Genomic DNA, 20,201 nt, shown 5'->3' on the forward strand with positions numbered 1-20,201 from the left:
AATCCAATTTTATTGTTGCAAGTTAAGTATTAGATTCCGAAGGTGTAAGTAACCTGGGTAGATAAGACAGTAATGATAATATTTTACATTCACTTCCCAGTGTTCTTACTCTGGGTGTAGTTGCTTCTGTCCATCATTGATCAGCTGGAAGTGAGTTGGATCTTCTTTATGTTGAAGATATCCACTTCCATCAGAATACATCTTAATGGGTGTGGAGATAGCCTTCTGGGAGCTTGATTACAAGCTTCCTGCTGTTCTTCAGTGGTGATCTTTGTTAAAAGATCTTCTATCTGGCTCTTTAACCTGGCTCCCTAGCCTGGGGTAGCTGAGCCAAGCTGATGGATAGCCGAGAGGTATGGAGTTTGGTAGTGAAAACGTGGGTCTTCAGACCAGGTGTTCACTAGGGAATCAACAAGTCAGGGCATCAGTCAGGGCATTATGTGAGTAGGTATAACAAAGGCTTTTAAGATTACACGTGGCTGTTCTTGAGTGAGCTACTGGTTATTAAACTATAAATTCAAGAGATCGTGGCCAGAGACCTTTGAAGGCCTCAGAGGAGGCGAGCCGGGTAGAGTTGACACTGCAAAGGTCAGTGGTCAAAGGTACTCTGTTGGGCCTAGGACAGACTAGTAATTGTAACTGCCAGAAGTGCATGCTACAAATGGCGCCCAAACAGGGACGCATCAGGAATTATCAGGTTTTGAAAATATTTAATATCCAGAATTAAGATTCTGAAAGATCTGGTAGAAACGCCACTTAGGAGGGAAGGCAGAGAGGCAATATGGACCCAGGTAACTCTGGGTTCAGGCTCAAGGATGCAGCTGAACATAATGTTTATAAAGAGGTTAAAGAGCCAGATGGAAGATCTTTTAACAAAGATCACCACTGAAGAACAGCAGGAAACTTGTAATCAAGCTCCCAGAAGGCTATCCCCACACCCATTAAATATAGCTTGGAGAGGGAGCAACCTAGAGCTAATGTGTTTGTATGACAGCATAGAGTATAAAATTCGACAACTAGAAGTTGAGTTAAAAATAGAACAACAAACAATTAAAAAAAGAGTTGCTGAAATTGCAGGTTAAACTACAGATTGAGATAGAGAAAGAAGAAAAAGCTAGGTTACTACAGATAGAACAGGAAGAGTTCAAACCAGTGGCTGAAACTAAGGAGGGAAATAAAGGAACCACATGGACTTCAGTTGGAGAAATTCTTCTTAGCGTTTTGTTGGTTTACCTAGTGCATTATTGTTTTAAGGAATTTATTGATTACTCTTCCATTGAGAAGAGGTTTAGTTCTTTTTATGTGCAAAGCTTGGGTTGGATTTTAAATCAGCCTTTGGGGAATTTTCCAATTCCTCTTCCCTCAGCCTCACCTTCTTGGGCCAAGGGAGGAGGAGGAGGAGGAGGAAAAGGAAGGGCGATAATATCATCAGCACTGCCCATTAATCCATTTAAAACTCCTGTGTCTTCATTTCAAAAGACTGGAGTTGGCTTTCCGGCCCAAGGCAAAAAGGAATTGTGGGGTATTGACTATAATATTCAGAAAAATTTTAAAAATACAGTTCAGTTAATTTCTAAGAAACCTTACAGGGATAAGATCTTGCAGTTAGAGAGAGTGGAGTTTTATACTTGTAAAATTGCTAGGATCGTCTTTGGAGAGTTGGAACTCCTCTGTTCTTACCTCGTGGAATTTCTACTTCCACAGGTGGGCTTGATTTCCCAACCCCCTATGAGTACTTATAAAACAGTGTTTATGTTTAGAATGGTTTGGAAAATTGGTGTTTTAATCACTAGAATAAATAGACAGTATGTGATCTTTGACCCAGGAGGAAAAGTAATATCAGATTTATTGATTCACACTCCTGAAGTACAATTCGATATCAGAAACTCAAACTTTGATTTTAGGCAAAAGAATTCAGGGATATTATGGACTGAAGCTTTTATAGCTGAGTGTCCTTTTCTCATTAACTGTATGAGTGGCAGACCATTGAAAAGCTTGGTAGACACAGATGTAAGTAATATAGCTATTAGATGGGCCAGCTGGACTGGTAATTGGTTAAAAATCACAGCAAATACCTATGTGTCAGGTATAATGGATCTATAGGAGTTAAAATCGGTGCTACTTCTTGGAAATGGAAATTTAAGTTTAAGAAAGTAAAACTTAATTTATTTTACAGTGGAAAGGTCCCCCATTGACCAATGGGGAAGAGACTTCTTAAAAAATGAAAAAGTTCAAATGTCATTAGGCACAGGACAGAAAAGACTTAACCAAGGACATTTACAAGCTTCTCTAAGTCCTTGGGATTCCCCTAAATTTGTTAAGTTTGGGCAATGGAGAATGTTTATTAATCAGAGAAAAGTAAATGGACACGTGGAGACAATAGCTCTTCAGCTTGAGCTTCCATCTCCTCAATTGCTTGAGGAATGGTCTTCTAGGATTAAGAATTTTATTTCTTCTAGATAAGGATATGAATTTATATTTTCAGTGCCCAGCATTAATTCAGCTGAGCCTTATAGAGGATTTGAATGGATGGTTTGGCCACATGGCATAAAGAACAGCGCTACTTTGAATCAAAGGCGTGTGGCATATGACCTTGGAGAAAAGTATCTCCAAGAGTTTAGGTGGTACTACTTTTAAGAGGAAACAGTTTTTTAGATTCACAATACCATCTTTAAAAAGAAGCTCTAGAGGCTCTAAGAGAGATTGAATTGGCTTTAATATTGCTGAAAAAATAACTAAAAAAGTATTGGAAATATCAAATTTGATTACAAAAAGGGCACCCATAGAAATCCTTCATCAAGGAGACATAGGGAGTGGGTGAATTTCCCAGCACAATCAGATAAAAAAAAATTAAATTTTACCCAGTGCTTGTGGTTAAAATTCTAATAAAAGCCATTGAGAAAGTAGTAAAGTTATCTGGGACAAGACCTGGTAAAATAAATATCTCTCATATCAATGCACAAATTGATGTATGTTGTGAAACCATCCCAGATTTTGATTCGGCTTATTCAACAGATGTGGTACAAAGAATTGCCACAGCTCAAATAAAATTTGTAATTTTAAAAATATATCATCAGCTCTCTAAAGAACTTTGAGAGTAAGTGAGAAAGCGCTCAGATAAATATTATACCCTACATGTTTATTTTCAGAGTGGACCTTCAAATCATATCTTTTATAATCAGGCTGCTAGAATCTTATATTTGCAAATTGTGATAACTAAAGAGGAAGCTAGGAGCATGGCAGAAGGCTACACAGTTTATCTTTCTTTTTACTCTCCTATGCTCCCCATAGGACAAAACCCTTATGGTTTAAAATTTAATATTTTAAGACCAATGGACATTATGGCTTATAAATATTTTGCCTTTAGGTGTTTTTGCATTGAATTTGACTTTGCCCATTCCATTGGCATTTCTTATAATCCTACTAGTAAAGTCATTGCTGCACAGACTATATCCCCAAGATCTCTTCTAAACAAGAGAAGGGAATTTTGGGATATGCACAAGATGTGGCAATGCATATATGTGATTGCTTGCAATTTTTAAATTTTGATTTTACATTTTTAAACTCTTTTAAGTTATTTTGATTTTACATTTTTGAAGTATTTTGGTTTTATATTTTAAAGTTATTTTGGTTTTATACTTTTAAATTATTTTGGTTTTACATTTTTATACACAGAAAGTGCAGCTAAGTGACAGACTGACTTTTGTCTGACTTTTGTTAATCTTTTTGACAACAACTTTGTTTCCACTGTGATGTGGAAAGACCTGGATGGCATTTGGAAAGGCCCAAGCTGGGCCAGGGTTTGGGGCCCCGGGTACATTCCTTCCTAGGTACAGATCCAGCAGCAGAGGAGTTGATCCCCTCCAGAGACATTTGTGAACTGGGGATCCAAGAGAGGGACCAGCCAGATGTCAGCAGCCCTCTAGACACTGATGGCAGCAATGTCCCCCCGACCGTGACACCAGAGACATCAGACACAGCTCCAGTGTAGCAGCTGAAATGGACTTGGGTGATATGCAATATAAAGACTGTAAATCTCCTTGAGTATGACTTTAATGAATGGGTTGAACACTTGGCCACTGTTGAGCCTAATTCTCATTGTCATACTTATATGCAATATAAAGCCAGTAAATGGACAATGGGCCTGCTTGCTCCTCCCGTGGCTACTTGCCATATGGTGGCCTGGGAAGAGGCTTTGCCCTATGCTTTCTATTGAAGGACTATACTTTTAAATTAGTGGGTGAAAAACCTTTACCTTTTACCTTTTTAGAAATCTCTTGAGTTCTGTATTTGAAGATCAAACCATTTATGTAGGTCTGGTTTTTTCATCAAAAACAGATGGAATTCATTTATTTCGTTAAATGTCCATCTTCTTCCCTGGAAAACGATGCTCATTCTTACTGGGTAAGTTATTCTTGGCTGCATACCAAGTTCCTTAGCCTTTCTGAATATCATGTTCCAGGCCCTGCGTGCTTTTAATGTGGACGCTGCTAGATCCTGGGTTATCCTTATTGTGGCTCCTCCATATCTGAATTGCTTTTTTCTAGCAGCTTCCAATATCTTTTCCTTTGTCTGATGGTTCTTGAACTTGGCCACTATATTTCTTGGCGTTTTGATTTTAGGGTCCCTTTCAGTAGGTGATCGATGAATTTTTTCAATGTCTATTTTACCCTCTGTTTCCAAAACGTCTGGGCAGTTCTCTTTGATAATTTCCTCGAAAATGGTGTCCAAGCTCTTTTTTTCCTCCCATTTTTCAGGGAGTCCGATTATTCTCAAATTGTTTCTCCTGGATCTGTTTTCCAGGTCTGTTGTCTTTCTAGTAAGGTACTTGACATTCTTTTCAATTGTTTCATTTCTCTGGTTTTGCTTGACTCCCTCTTGGTTTCTCCTTGAGTCATTCATTTCTACTTGTTCCAGTCTAATTTTCAATGATGTATTTTCTTCACTCACTTTTTTTATATCTCTTTGTAATTGTCCAATTGAGTTTTTATCTTCTATGGAATTTTTTTCCATTTTATCCATTTTATTTTTTAGAGAGCTGATTTCTTTTTCCAGCTCACTAATCCTGTTTTCCTTGGAGTTATTTACCTTTTCCAGCTCACTAATCCTGTTTTCCTTGGAGTTGTTTACCTTTTCCAGCTCACTAATCTTGTTTCTCAATGATTTGATTTCTTTATCCACTCTGTCTTTGAATGCATGGGATGACTTCTCCAGGCTCTCTTGCCAAGCTTCCCTTTCCTTTTCCCATTTCTCTTCCAGCTCTCTTGTGAGAGCCTTTTTGATTTCCTCTATGAGGTTCTTTTGTATTGAGGAGCAGCTTATATCCCTCCCAGGGGATACATCTGGGGACAGTCTGTTCCTAGTCTCCTCAGCATTTGAAGTCTGCTCCCTCTCCACACAGAAGCTGTCAATGGTTAGAGCCCTTTTGAATTTTTTGTTCATTTTGTCAGAGTAGGAATCAAAGAAAACAAACTGACAAGAGAAACAACTGGTCTGTTTTGCGGGGGATGGGGCTGGATGGTATTAATGGGCTTCCTCTACAGACTGGGGGTAGGGCAGCAGCGAGCCACTAACAGAACAGCAATGACTGTACTGAGTCTGCGCTCTGAGGCTCCGAGAACTCACCGAGTCAGTCCAGGTGGGGGTTGGGGGTGGCCGGGCTCTGAGAGACACTGGCTTTCTGGGGTTTTAATCTTCACCTCCGGTGTTTACACCCTCTCCACCGCTCCTGGCTTGCTGCCAAGACGGAGCATCCACACTGGGGCAAAAGCCCTTTCACAGAAACGGCAGAGATCTTACCCCTCCCCCTCTGGTCTGAGCTGTGTGAGCTGCCTGTCTCGCTCTGGCTTGCCTGCCCTCAGTCTGTGCCCAGTCTGTTCGACCCTCCCCTGAGCAAACACAGACCTTTTCTGGCGACTTTTAAGGATGTCTTCTCTTGGTGATTATTTGTGGATTTTTTTCTGGGTCAAGCATTAAGTCTGAGGCTTGTCATGAAGTAAGTTCTGAGAGAAAACGAGGAGCTCAAGCAGCTGTCTGCCTCCACACCGCCATCTTGGCTGGAAGTCCCAGTGGGGGAAAAACCAACGCACCCACCTGCCGTTGTTATTGAGACAATGTTACTGGACATGACTTTGCTTATGTGCACCTGTGAAACTAGAATTGTTCTAGGATTGTGACAAGTATCATGTGTCTAAGTGCACCAGAATTGTGACAAATTAGAATTGTGAACTAGAATTGTGACAATTGTATTAGAATTGTGAGAATTGTGCCTAACTGTAACATCCTATTGTGGTGACATCTTATCTCATTGACACCCTGCCTCCTTCTCTCCTTGGACATGACTCTGTTGAGTAGGTCAGTGGTGTTGCTTCCTGACACCTTGAGCATGATCTCGTTGATCAAGCAAACTATAGCTGATGCTGAGTAGCTTGACATGAGATGAGCTCCCTGCTTTGAAAGAAAGGGGATTTGTAAGGGTCCAAGGTCAGGCAAGCTCAATTGAGATGTAAGTGGACCAAGGTCTTTATCCCCGGATGTGCTTAAGAGTTGAGTACTTAGGGACTTCCTTCATGGGTGGGACCTCCACCGTGGCGAGAACCTAGAATCTCTCTCTGAAGTCGGTCAAGTTCGGGATGTAGACTTCATCGTTGATTGGCTTGTGTCTGTGACCTCATTGACTCTATTTAAGCTCAAGACAAGGAGCACCTCTCTCTTTTTCTTTTTCTACTTCCTCTTTCCACCTGGAGCCTGGACTGGGAAGTCCATACTAAGGTATGTGCAGGAGGTCATAGGATAGATATGATTTATGGGAATAAAGTTTAAGATTGCTGCTCATTTAAACTCTCAGGTACTCTGTTATGCTTCAACTACTTTCTATGAGATAGTAGCCAGAGGATTCTGAAGATCTCAAAATAGAGGTGAGATGATATTATTATTGATATTATATTTACCAGATTTTCTCTGATAGGCCTAGGAATAAGGATAGATTAGCATTAGTTAGGGAAAGGAAAATATAACCCTAACATACAGCGATCTCCTGGTTCTGCTCATTTCACTCAGCATCAGTTGATTTTAAGTCTCTCCAGGCCTCTCTATATTCCTCCTGCTGGTCATTTCTTACCGAGCAATAATATTCCATAACCTTCATATACCACAATTTACCCAACCATTCTCCAACTGATGGACATCCATTCAACCTCCAGTTTCTAGCTACAACAAAAAGGGCTGCCACAAACATTTTGGCACATACAGGTCCCTTTCCCCTCTTTAGTATTTCTTTGGGATATAATCCCAATAACAGCAATGCTGGGTCAAAGGGTATGCACAGTTTGATATCTTTTTGGGCATAATTCCAGATTGCTCTCCAGAATGGCTGGATTCTTTCACAACTCCAGCAACAATGTATCAGTGAACCAGTTTTCCCACATCCCCTCCAACATTCTGTGATGAGGTGATTCAAGGCAATTCCAATAGACTTATGATAGAAAGAGCCATCTGCATCCAGAGAGAACTATGGAGACTGAATATGGATCAAAACCATATTTTCACCTTTTGTTGTTTGTTTGCTTGTTTTTCCTTGTTTTTTTCCTTTCACCTTTTGATCTTATTTTTCTTGTATAGCATAATAGATATGGAAATAGGTTTAGAAGAATCGCTCATGTTTAACCTGTATTGGATTGCTTGCTGTCTAGAGGATGGGGGAGGGCATGAAGGAGGGAGAAAAATACAAGGCTTTGCAGAGGTGAATGTTGAAAGCTGTTTTTGCCTGTATTTGGGAAAATAAGAAACCCACTCTGATTATTTAAATCCACATCTGGGACGTCCTTGTCGCCTCCTGACTTTATATCCACCAGGCATCCTGTGAGAAAGGCCGTCCCCTGGCCTAGCAGGGACATGGCCTCTGTAGGCTTTGGAGCTGAGCGAGATCTGCTCCTGGAACAACTAAGTTGTGGTCTATCTGTGAGGTAAGGTGATCCTGGGGACATTACAGTGAAGCAGAAAAAGCAGGATTTAAAGAAGAGAGAGGCTGGGGAGGGACTGGAAGAGTTTCTTGTGTGATGAAGGCAGGTGATTTCCGCCCCACCTGGTATCTAAGGTGAGTCCTGGAGTTTTTACTTAATCCAGCCAGTTTTTAATTGAAGCCAATTCTAACTTATTCCTACTCTAATCCTAACCCTGTTATCCATGGAAGGGATGTTTCTGAGATCCACAGCTTCGAAAAAATCTCGGAAAGGACTGAAAGTGGGAAAGGATCTCAACGGCCATCTAGACCTTTGCTGTTGTCCTGTCACATTCAACTCTTTGTGAGTCTCTTGGCAAAGATACTCCATTTCTTCCCCCAGTTCATTTTACAGATGAGGAAACTAACGTAAGCAGAGTTAATAATAATAAGTATCTGACTCCAGGCTCGGCATTCTCCCCAGTGCACCCCTCACTACTCTTCACCTGGCCCTACCTGGAAATGAAAGGAAATCCCACTATAACATACTAAGGAAATAGAGCTTTAGCTTTATTTAGTCTAGCTTTAGGACCTAGCTTACCTTGATTCCCCTGTCCCAGGTAAGAAGAATTGTACAAAGTTTAGAGGTTGTTAACTGAGATTTTCTCAATGGTCTTGCATTGCAGGAGGAAATAATTTATTGTATGGTGGAGAAAATTTATTTGTAGCTAAAGTGGTCATTAAGTCACTGCCAAAAATGTATTTAATTCAACCTGGACTGGAGTCTTTATTTGCAAGCCTAATTCATTGATTTTCTCTTTCTCTATTTTATGCAAGTAAGCCAACTGGCGTCTTTATTTGAAAGAAGCCTGCTAGATGGTTTGAAAAATATAAAAAAAGTAAAGGACTTTAAATGATGCAGGGTCTGGGAGCTGACTGGTGATATGCTAGTCACAGCCACCTGGATGGACAACATCTTTTCCAAGAAGGGGGGATCAATTCAGTTTCTCTTCCTTTTCTGCCCCTCCCCTTTTTTGTTAATGTTTTAGAGATAGTCAGAGTTGAGTGAGTTGCTCAGGGTCACAGAGCTCCTAGTGACTGAGGGTGGATTTGAACTCAGATCCTGCTGACTCTATGACCTGTGTTCTATTCACCATGGCCCCTCGCTGACCCCCTCAAATTTCTAACATCATGATTTGAAGGGTGGGAAAACTTTCTAACTATTAGTTATCCATCTGTTTTTCCTAAGAAGCAGCTGACGATACAGTGGCTGGAGGACTAGGCCTGAAGCCTGAAAGATCTGAGTTCAAAACTAGTCCCTGACTTTCCCTAGTTGGGTGACCCTGGACTCCGTCTGCCTCAGTTTCCTCAACTATAAAATGGGGATAATAATGACTACTTCCCAGAGTAGTTGTGAGGATCAAATGAGATAAAATTCTTTTCTCTTCTCCTTCCCCTTCTGACATTCAGTCCATATTTGTCTCTAGGTAAACTTCAGCTGGTCATGCCCAGGTCTGCCTCTTGGGCACAGTCAGAATAAATCAAATCCTGCTTTCTCTGGAGAGTCCTTGAAGGATCTGAAGATTCCTCCCTCCCTCCCTGCGCCCCTTAGTTTTCTCTTTTCAAGGCTAATAATCCCCAGTTTCTCCCACTAGTGCTGCCATAGCCAACTCAAGGCCCTCCACTCTTCTGCAGCTTATCTATGTTCTTCTTATCTGACGGTGGCCAGAACCCAGAGTAATGCTTCTTAGGAAGGCTGATAAGGACCCTTCCCTTCCCAGAAGCTGCGCCTTTGTTTTGGTGGCTGCCCCCCATTTGTGCCCCAGCCCTCGCCCAACCCAGACAGCCAGGTGCCTGCCTCCTGCACTTGTGATCTGTAAGCTGCAGGAGGCCCAGAGCTGAAAAGCTGGCCTCTCAGCTTTTCACCAAGCATCACCAAGCAAGGAGGATGGAGAGCAGATCATAGAAAACAGAACAGGCAGAGGGAGAACTGACCAGCTTTTCCAGCTCTATGATCTTCTTTTCCTGTTGATGGATCTGCTGATTCTTCATCTCCAATACTTGCTTCAGACTGTTCATGTCTTCTTCCAAGTGCTGGTAGGGAGCTAGTGCAACCTGCAGAAATCAGGAAAAGCAGCCACGTTACTGTGGTTCTCAGAAATACAAGTCAGTGTCCCAGATTCAGTGACCCCAGCCTGCCATGGTAAGCCTTCCCCTAGGGACCAGCTAGGGACTGGACTTGCAATTTCACTGGGAAATGGAATTCCTGAGTGAAGAAACTGTCTCTTATCAATACAGGTAAGCTCCTTCCCTTTAGTTTGTGGTACCAGAGCCTAGTGGTGTGGAACTCCAAGATAATGGCCGCTCATCTGTACATGAGCATCCCTGTGGCCTCAGTATTATTATTTTTAAAAGTTAATTTTTTTATTCTTAAAATACATACAGAGGTAGTTTTTGACATTTGCCCTTGAAAAATCTTGTTACAAATTTTTTATCTTCCTTCCTCCCCTAGAGACCAAGTGATCCAATATATGTTAAACATGTACAGTTCTTCTATAGATATTTCCACATTTATCATGTTGCACAAGAAAAATCAGATAAAAAAGGAAAAAATTAGAAAGCAAAAAGCAAGCAAACAACAGCAAAAAAAAAAAAAGGTGGGAAAAAACTGTTGTAATCTGTGTATCAGTTTTAAAAAGGAATGTTATCAGGGGCAGCTAGATGGCACAAGGACACAGAGTACCAATCCTGAAGTCAGGGAGGAACTCATATATTTGACATTTATTAGCTTTATGGCCCTGGCCAACTCACTTAAGCCCAATTATCTGGAAATAGAGGGGAAAGGAAAGGAATATTATTCATGTTTTACTGTATTTTTATTTATTTTGTTAAATATTTCCCAACATTTTAAAATGGTTCCTGAAACATTGTTGACCACCTGTTGGACACCTTTGGCCTTGGGATTGGTTTGCCCAGGATTACATTGTCAGTATGTTTATCAGAGATGGGACTTGAACTTAGATAGCCACAGCTTCAAGGTCAGCTCTGCATTAACTAAGCTACTCCAGCATAGAAACACAGAAGAAGCCATTCATGTACTCCTGAATCCTCCCCTCTGAAAAAGCATAAGGCAAATGCTTGTTATTCTGCTGGAAACAGAAGATAAAGGGTCACACCATTTGGAGTTGCAAGGAGCCACTTAACTAAATAAAGTCCAGCTCCCTCCTTTCACAGATAAAGAAGCTGATACATGAGAGATCAGGTCTCTTGCAAATGGTCACCCAGCTAGTAAGTGTCCCAGATGGGATCTGAGATCAGATCTTCTGAACTCCAAGTCTAGCATGCTTTCTATTTTGCCATGTTGCCTCTCAAACAACTATATGGTTAGGCCAAGTTCCTTCCTTCCTCCCTCCCTCCCTTCCTTCTTTCCTTCCTTCTTTCCTTCTTTCCTTCCTTCCTTCCTTCCTTCCTTCTTTCCTTCCTTCCTTCTTTCCTTCTTTCCTTCCTTCCTTCCTTCCTTCCTTCCTTCCTTCCTTCCTTCCTTCCTTCCTTCCTTCCTTCCTTCCTTCCTTCCTTCCTTCCTTCCTTCCTTCCTTCCTTCCTTCCTTCCTTCCTTCCTTCCTTCCTTCCTTCCTTCCTTCCTTCCCCATCCATCCAACAAGCATTTGTCAAATGTCAACCCTGTGCTCATTACTGGGGAGTACAAAGATGAGCATGAAGGACTCCCTATCCTAAAAGAATATACATTAGAATATACAAAAAAGTAAGGAATAGGGAACCTATCTCCAATTTCACAGATCTGGGCAACCTCCCGGGTGAGGAAAATCTAAGTGCTTTTTAAGCTGCACTTTCTGGCTTAGAGCATTGCCTGGAGCAGTAGTGTCAAACTCAAACAGAAAGGGGGCCCATGAATCTGTATATCAGGATTCATTAAGCTCCATAATGACTCAATTTTAAAATGTAATGCGCTTTAGGTTTCATTTATTTTGTTAGAGTTCCCAATTACATCCTAATGTAGCTCTGCCATTCTCAGGAGGCTTGATGGGAGTATTTTCAGCTTCTAGCCCAGTGGTCCTCAAACTTTTTAAATAGGGGGCCAGTTCACTGTCCCTCAGACTGTGGAAGGGCCGGACAATGGTAAAAACAAAAACTCACACTCTGTCTCAGCCCCTCAGCCCACTTGACATAACCAGGCTGGCGGCATAAACGTCCTCAGCAGGAGCATCTGGCCTGTGGGCCGAAGTTTGAGAACCCCTGCCCTAGACCACAGGGAGCCTCCTATTTGTCCAGGAACCCGGAAGGGTCTGAGGCAGGCCTGGAAGACTTGTATCAAGGCCTTGTCTACCAACACTTAAAAAACACCTTCTGCCTTCACACACAAGTAAATATGGAGCAATTTCTGATATAGGGGTAGGGAGGGCATTAGAAACCAGGGGGGAAAGGTTTTACTTTTATAAATGACTTACAAAATTCAAGAAGCAGTTCTTTTGAAATATTGTGTGTAAAGAGTATGACTTAAGCAACTGCAAGGGCTTTTTCAGTGGTCCATCCTTTCTTCCAATAGAAGAAGTTGCTTATTTTGACTTTTGTGCATAACTGATAGATATTGCCTTAGGCTCTATTTATGTGAAAGGGACAGTTATCTTTTGGCAATTTTTTTTTTGTTTGCTTTTTGGCTGAGGCAATTGAGGTTAAGGGACTTGCCCAGGGTCACACAGCTAGAAAGTATTAAGTGCCTAAAGCCACATTGTCCTCCTGACTTCAGGGCTGGCGCTCTATCTACTGCACCACCTAGCTGGCCCCCTTTTGAAAATTTGTCAGCAATATGATCTAATTCTATTTTTCTCCCTCCCAGCTTCCAGCACAACTAATTTGATCCTGCTATTCCTTGTAAACCACATTCCACCACCCATCTCTGTATTTTTGTATACTCTATACACTTTCTTTTTTTAATTTAATTTAATTTAATTTTTAATTTTCTTAAAAAACTTCTGAACATGACATAAAATACAATGAATGTTTCCTTAAGCAAAGCAGTAAAGAAGAGGAGGAGTGTTCAGGAAGTTGCAATCTCCGGGGTAATCTCCAGTTATCTGATAAACCCTGCATCTGCCCTTGAAGCTCCTCTCAGGTGAAGTTTCCCATTGCTCCAGCCTCCATTCCTGAGGGCACCACCAGCTTTCCAATGGCTCAAGTTCCCACCCTCAGGATAATCTTCCCCTTTCTCACTCCTCACTTCCAGGCAGAGATTAGGGCTCACAGAATCCACAACAACATGGCACTCTTCCATTCTTCCCTCCCCTCACACTAGTAGCCCCCTCCTTCAGGCCACATCCATCACCTTTCACACGGAGCATCATAATAGCCTCCCCACTGGTTTCCCTTCCTTATGCTGCTCTCCTCCACATAATTGCTAGTCATGCTCTAAAAGCACAAGTCTACCGTCACTCTCTGGTTCAAGGATCTCTTCTGGCTCCCTCTTATCTCTAGGATAACCGGCAGGACAAAATACAAACTCTGCTGCATGGCATTTAAAGACTTTCACAAGTGGACTCCAATCTACTTATACATTAGTTATTTATTCTACATTATTCTCTTTCATACATTCCAAGATTCAGGCAAATTGACCTTTTTGTTTCTGCTCCTCCATGACTTTTCATCTCTCATCTCCATGCCTTTGCACAGACCTTCCCTTATGCCTGGGATGCATTTCTCTGCCTAGGAGTACCCAGCTTCCTTCAAAGCTCAGCTCAAACAAGACTCCCTCCGTGAGATTGTCCCTGACCTTGCCAGCCTCCTTTTCTACCCCCTTTCCCATTGCATTGTAATTAGGCCCTGATGAACCCCTTCTATCCCTATTCAAGATAAGCTCCTGGAGAATCTTTCCTGCATTTATAGGAACATAGCTGTTTGCATGCCATCTCCTCCATTGGAAAAAGAGTTACTTGAGGACAGGGATCTGTTTTTGTTTTTGTTTTGTCTTTCTTTATACCCTCAGACTTAGCACAGTTGCAGGTATGCAATAAGAGCTTAATAAATGCTTGCTGACTGACCTGAGTATGAGGACAATTGCATTCTGGCTTCTGCACCCCCAGTGCCCAACACAATGCCTTGCACACAACAGGTATTTAAGAAATGTTTGATGATGGATTGAATTGCATTTATTTTGCAATTTATTTATTTATATACTTGTTTATTTATTTTGTCTCTCTAAAAGAATGCAAGACATATATAACCCATATCAAATTGCTTGCCGTTTTAGGAAGGGGGAAAGACAGAAGGAGGGAGAAAAATCTGGAACTCAAAAAATTTTAAAACCATGAATGTTAATTGCTTTTACATGTAACTGGGAAAAATAAAATGCTATTAAAAATAAAAGAATGCAAGTGTCCTATTTGTCTCCACTCCCAGTACCCAATACAATGCCTGCCTCATGGAAGGGTCAATAAATACTCATTGAATGAATGCATGACATCATCCCAAACAATACCTTGCCCACAGAGATGTTCAGTCCAGCTCCCCTCTGAAGGATGGAACACACAGAGGGAATGCAATAAAAACCATGGCTTGCTTTTAATGCTCAATCAGCACATAGCAGGAAGCCATTATCAGAAAAGTCCTACTCGACCCAAATGAAGAAAACATGATTATGAAATCAGAGTAACAGAGGAAATTTCAAGAAAAACAAACATTAAAAAAATGCAATGCAAGAAAATTTGCTGATTTTCTAAGAAAGCAGCCCCCACTTACCTGTGCATTTGCCACACGCTCCACCTTGCCACCCTCAGCCAGCATTGGGCCATGTGGGGCAAGCATCAACATCTCTGAAGGGTAGGTAGGTGGCCTGTGGCAGGCTGACACAGTGTCATGGCAGACAGGGCTGCGGTCAGACCCAGTGGGGGGCAGCTAGCTGTTACTTTTCTTTAGTGAGAACAGGGGGCTGCTCACCGACGGAGGCAGGGCCAGCCCTCCCCTGGCCCGCGCCTTGGAGAAGGCCGGCCTTACCTCCAGCTGCTCCTCCGTGTTTCTTCTCAAAGCCTCCTCAAACCGCTTGGCTCGGTCCCGCAGAGAGTGGCTCTGGAAGGTGAGGGTGTCGACCTGGTCCTGCGAGAACAAGGGGGAGGGTGGGATCAGCGATGGACAGGGCCGGGGGGCCTGTACTGTGAGGCAGGCTAGTCAGTTCTGAGAGGCCAGGAGCAACCCTGGCTAAGTCAGCTGGCCAATAGGAGCCTCAGAGGGCACGGTGGATGGCGTTCTGGACTTGGCCAATTTCCTCATTTTCCCCTTGATTTTTCTTTTATTGTAAGGAAAACAACAAGGAAGCTGAGGTCCAGAGAGGGTCAAAGTTCAGATCGGAACTAAGGTCATTCAGTCACAAAGCCAGAGTACTGCACTACCTCAGGAAGATCTGAGTTCACATCCCGCCCCAGACCCCGCTAGCTATGTGAATCTGGACGATCCTCTTAGCCTTTATCAGCATCGGTTTTCTCCTCTGCAGAACAGATAACAGTACCTTTCGTCCAGGTTGCTGCGCCAAGTAGTCTATATATTTATGAACTTTATAGGAACATGAGCCTGCGTTATGATTATTATTTGTATTGCAAAAACAGGGCCTCCCCCCATGTTCCTTTCATGTCCCTTTCTGAGGATTAAATATGGAATCTATGAGAATTCTTCCTCGCCCCCCGAGGTCCTTGATCAGCGAAGATGTCTCCCCGAGGGTCACCCACCCAAGAACTACAGACACAGGTGACGAGAATCACTTTTCATGGGGCCAAGTGCAGCCTCCACGGCCCGGTGGCGTCCCATTACTCAGACTAGGCAGCAGAGGGCACCAGTAGTCTGAAGTCTGAGGGACCACCCCGCTTCTAGCCAGGCTTGTCTGCCTGCAGAAGCACAGGAGAGCCCTCAGCTTGTCTGTATCCCCGCTGTGAGGCAGCGTGGCAACCACAGCATCTCAGACAGATGAGAATCCTTCCTCGTTTTACGGCCCTTCCCTAAGGCCTTTGTCAGAGAGCCTTGATTGGTGACTCGTTCCACTGTGCCATCGCCTTCCCTGTCTGGGGAAATTTATCCCTGAATCTCCCTGAATCATGAAACGTGATCGCTATGACAATAATTATAATAACAGGAACTATACCTAGCTCGCATTTAGAAAGAAAACAGTTTAAAGCTTTGCAAAACCACAGACCCTTCATTTGATTCTCACCGCGTCTTGTGGAGCTAGCCCATTACACAGAAGAGACCGCGGGGTTGAGATGTCCAGTGGATTTTCTACATTCACACAGCAAATGAGCACGGGAAGAAAAGTCTCAGGGCAGGTCATCCTGACTGGTCCCTCGTGCTATCTGCTCTATCATGCTGCCTTAGAAGAGGAGTAGTCCAGTTTGATATTGAACTTCACTGTTCTAAGGCTCCCAACCACCCTACAAAGCAGGGAGTACACATGCTATTATTCCCATTTTCTAGATGAACAAACTAAAACTCAGAACAGTGAGCTTAGTTGTCTGACGCCCAGTACTGGGACCCGGATTCAAAACCAGACTGTCCAATTCCAAGGTCAGTTCTTTTCCTAATTTGTCACACTAAGACTTTATAGGTCCGGAGCTGAAAAGGCTGTCCTCGGTGGCATTTAGGCCATTGTATAGAGGGGAAATTGAAGATCTTGAAGGTTGCTCTTCAGCTATTTCAGTCGAGACTGAAACAACGGCACCATTTGGGTTTCCCTGGCAATGATACTGGAGTGTGGCCTGCCATTTCCTTCTCTGGCTCACTTAACAGATGAGGAGACTGAGGCAAATTGGGTTAAGTGCTGCCCAGGGTCACACAGCTAGGAAGCGTCTAAGGTTGAATTTGAGTCTTCCCAGCACTGTATCCATTGCCCTACTGGAAGGTTAAATGTCCCTTAACTAAAGTTTGAAGTGAAGGGAACATTCAGGTGAAGATCATTCCCCACTCTCCCCAAGCTCTCAACCCTGACCGGCCCCTCCTCCCCAGCCCCCACACTTACCCCCCCACCCCCCAGTGTCAAGTCTGTCGTAGACCCTCGGGAAGGGGAAGGAGGGCAGAGGACAGACAGCATCTTCTCCATCAGCCTAGCTGAAACGCTTGTGTCAGGCCTGACTGCTCCATTACAGGGCTTTACAAAGAAAAGGGACAGAGGTGACCCCTAAGGGCCCTGATAAGCCGGAAGAGGCTCTCAACATTCTGCTCTTGCCCCAGAACAACAGCTGAGCGGGGTGTAGGGACCTTCCTCCTGGTGCCCAAGGACCTGAGACTGGACTCAAGAGACTGGATCTTTGGTCCATGTTTTCTTTGCATTCATTCCATTTCATTTTCCACAACAAAAGCCCCACACGGGTATTCAATGCAAACATAAACACATTAGGGCAGCATTATTGTCAATGGGATTTTCTTGCATAACTGAACTGGGAAGAGTAAATCAAGGCCCGTGGCAACTATTGCTGGGCCCCCCAGTGCCCATAGATTTTCATGCAGCTCCCTTCTCAAATATAACCATAAAAACACATGTTCTCTCCATGTGGCTTCAGCATTAAAGTTTCTCAGGGTAGACACAGAAGAGTATTTTTCCCCCAAAGGCTCATCGCACACTTCACCTGAAACATTAGGAAGGAATCTTTCTGCCAAGGCCCCCATTTTCTAGCCTACATCTGGGAAGCTGACAAAGCATTAGTGAGATAGACTGGCCTCCAGCCGCTCTGTGCAGGAGTGTCGTGAGCCCAGAAGACAAGTGCGTGAACTTGCCCACCTTGACTTCCCCAGGTGCCTTTCCCAGGGGTGGGAGGAAGCTAGGTTCCAGGCTACTTACCCTCACATTAGGGTGAAAGTGTCTTCTCAAAACCTGGTATCTGTTTTAGTGCCCACGGCAGTTCCCTACACATAGTGGGTACTTAAGGAGTAGCTGCTGAATTTCACAACAAATAAACTCCAATTTTGAGAAGGTAATTTAGGTGAAATCCAACTTTCATAGACTTAAAAATTAAAATATAGTCAATTAACCATTGTTTTGCTGTAATGATAAAGTTGGGTGTCATCAATAATGCAAAAATCATTTTTCTTTGTGTTTTGATGTGCTGATTAGTTGGTGGTCAGATGACAGATCTATCTTCCTAATTAAAGGTTGACTCCAGCTATTTGTGTTCCCTGAGGACAAACATTAGTGGAGGGCTTAAGGCTGACCAGAGGAGTGTGAAATGGGAGGAAGGAGCAGCAGGAGAGAGCAGTTTGGGATTAATTCCCTTTCCCAAGATAATTTACAAATTGGACAGTTTACTGTAGAGATACAGGGAATTGGAAGGTGAACAAGTAGGCAATCTGCTGGAGCAGTTTCTCATTTTAGGATTTGTCAGTATCAGCGTATTTAATGGCTGATGGTATTAATCTCTGGTCAGGACAGCCAACATGGTTTCTTTTTTCACCCACGTAAACCAAGAGTGGAAAATAAGCCACTTATTTTCCAGTAATAATTTTGTGAAAATATCCGCCATTTCGTGCACTGAGGCTCTGCAATTTACTTTGCACATAATATTTCCAAGATCTTTATAGCAGCTAGGTGAGTTGGGCAATTTAGGCAGTATTCTTTCCATTATACAGATGAGGAAACTGAGGCTCAGATAGGATAAGTGACTTGCAAATCCACTAGGGGGAAGGATTTGAACTCTGGCAGATTGGAAAGTCAATTAGCTTTTAAGTTAGAGGCCCTGGGTTCAAGTCCAATCCCAAGGATAAATATTTGTGTGGCCTTAGGCAGATCCTATAAAGCCTGTGAATTTGTTCCCTCATTTTACGAATGAGGGGCTCGGTTAGAGGGGTCCCCTTCCAGCTCTATGAGTCTTAGTCTCTTTTGATTCCAAGGTTATTAGGAGTCTTTCCCCTATTCCATATTTGTGTGGAGAAAAAGGAGAAAATGTTATTTGCTTATGCATCAGGGTGATAGGAGAAACCACAAGATAATTCTAAGACTCGGGTAAACTTTTTTTTTTTTTTTTTTTTTTTTTTGGGGGGGGGAGAAGTCCTAATTTCATTTTTGTAGGGAATTCCTGGTTTTGATAGAACTCGCACTGAGGCAGATCAGAAACTTAGAGTCATGAAGAGTTGACTGGGCCCTGGAGAGGCTAAATGACATGCCTAGGGGCTCATACTTTACAAATAAACTTGCCCTGACTCACCTTCTCACATTTCATCATAGTCATCATTATAACAATAAAGATAGCTTATTTCGACCCGACTGTGTTGAGGCCTAGAGTTAGGAAGGCTCATGTTCCCAAGTTCAAATCTGGGCTCAGATACCAGCTAGCTGTGTGACCCTGGGGAAACCACATAACTGTTTGCCTCAGTTTCCTCATCTGTAAAATGAGCTTGAGAAGGGAAAGACAAATGACTGTATTTGTTACTAAGAAAACCCCACACAGGCCATGAAGAGTTGGACACAACTGAAATGATTGAACAACAACAACAACAAAACCCTGTTTCAGGAGCTGTGTAAACATCTCATTCGAGATTCCTGAGGTAGATGTTATTTGTTTTACAGATGAGGAAAGTGAAGGCAAGAGGTTAAATTGCTCACCTAGGGTCACACAGCTGTGCCAGGCTGAATTTGAACTTCGCTCTCTGACTGCCCACTCTACCTGACTGTCCCACTTAGTAAAAGAACAGGGACATGACCTAGCCGGAGCTTCAGCGACTGTTCCTTCACCACTGACATGCTGTCCCTGCAGCCTCATTTAGTAGATGCCCCGTCTCTCTCTCTCTGGAAGGTAGGGGACCGAAAGAGCAGGTAACCACAGGGCCCGGCTTTTTCCCTTTAGGGGCAAAGTAGGCAGAACAGTTGAATGTTTCACTTCAAGCATCACAGCTTGAGGCCTTGGAGAACACCTGAATCCAACCACACTCTCCTTTGTGCAGATGAAGAAAGGCTTCTTCAGTTGGACCCTGGGACATGGACATTCAGCTCATAGGACAGGGGACAGAATTGAAAATTTAGGGTCTCTTCTGCTTCTCCCTTCCATTTACTTATCAGAATAAATGTTTTTTTTTTTTTTTTTTTTTTTGTTTAACTGTCACAGACGACTTTAAACAATGTAGCTTTAAAAAAACATATATAGCTCCCAGCTGAGCTTTTCCATAGAGGAGACATGTGGGAAATAACAGGAAAAACAACTATCTGGGCCAGAAAGAGAGGATGGCCTTGGCTGACTATTTTGGTCTCAGCAGGGCTAGGTGTTAAGAGGCAACAAACATT

At 42.8% G+C, this 20,201-nt stretch overlaps 1 protein-coding gene across 8 annotated transcripts in view; it reads right to left on the reverse strand.

Annotated features, from left to right (window-relative positions):
- The window catches only part of MTUS2 (microtubule associated scaffold protein 2), a 763,366-nt gene that overhangs the window by 10,083 nt on the left and 733,082 nt on the right, over nt 1–20,201 (reverse strand). For all 8 annotated transcript variants that reach the window (XM_074303560.1, XM_074303559.1, XM_074303561.1 and 5 more), the window contains 2 exons: nt 14,945–15,043; nt 9,935–10,054 (listed from right to left, as the gene is read on the reverse strand). In XM_074303560.1, the coding sequence (XP_074159661.1) occupies nt 9,935–10,054; nt 14,945–15,043 (219 nt within the window). The remainder of the gene's footprint in view (nt 1–9,934; nt 10,055–14,944; nt 15,044–20,201) is intronic.

The sequence above is a fragment of the Sminthopsis crassicaudata genome, chromosome 3 (genome assembly GCF_048593235.1).
Source record: "Sminthopsis crassicaudata isolate SCR6 chromosome 3, ASM4859323v1, whole genome shotgun sequence".
Classification (NCBI taxonomy): domain Eukaryota; kingdom Metazoa; phylum Chordata; class Mammalia; order Dasyuromorphia; family Dasyuridae; genus Sminthopsis; species Sminthopsis crassicaudata.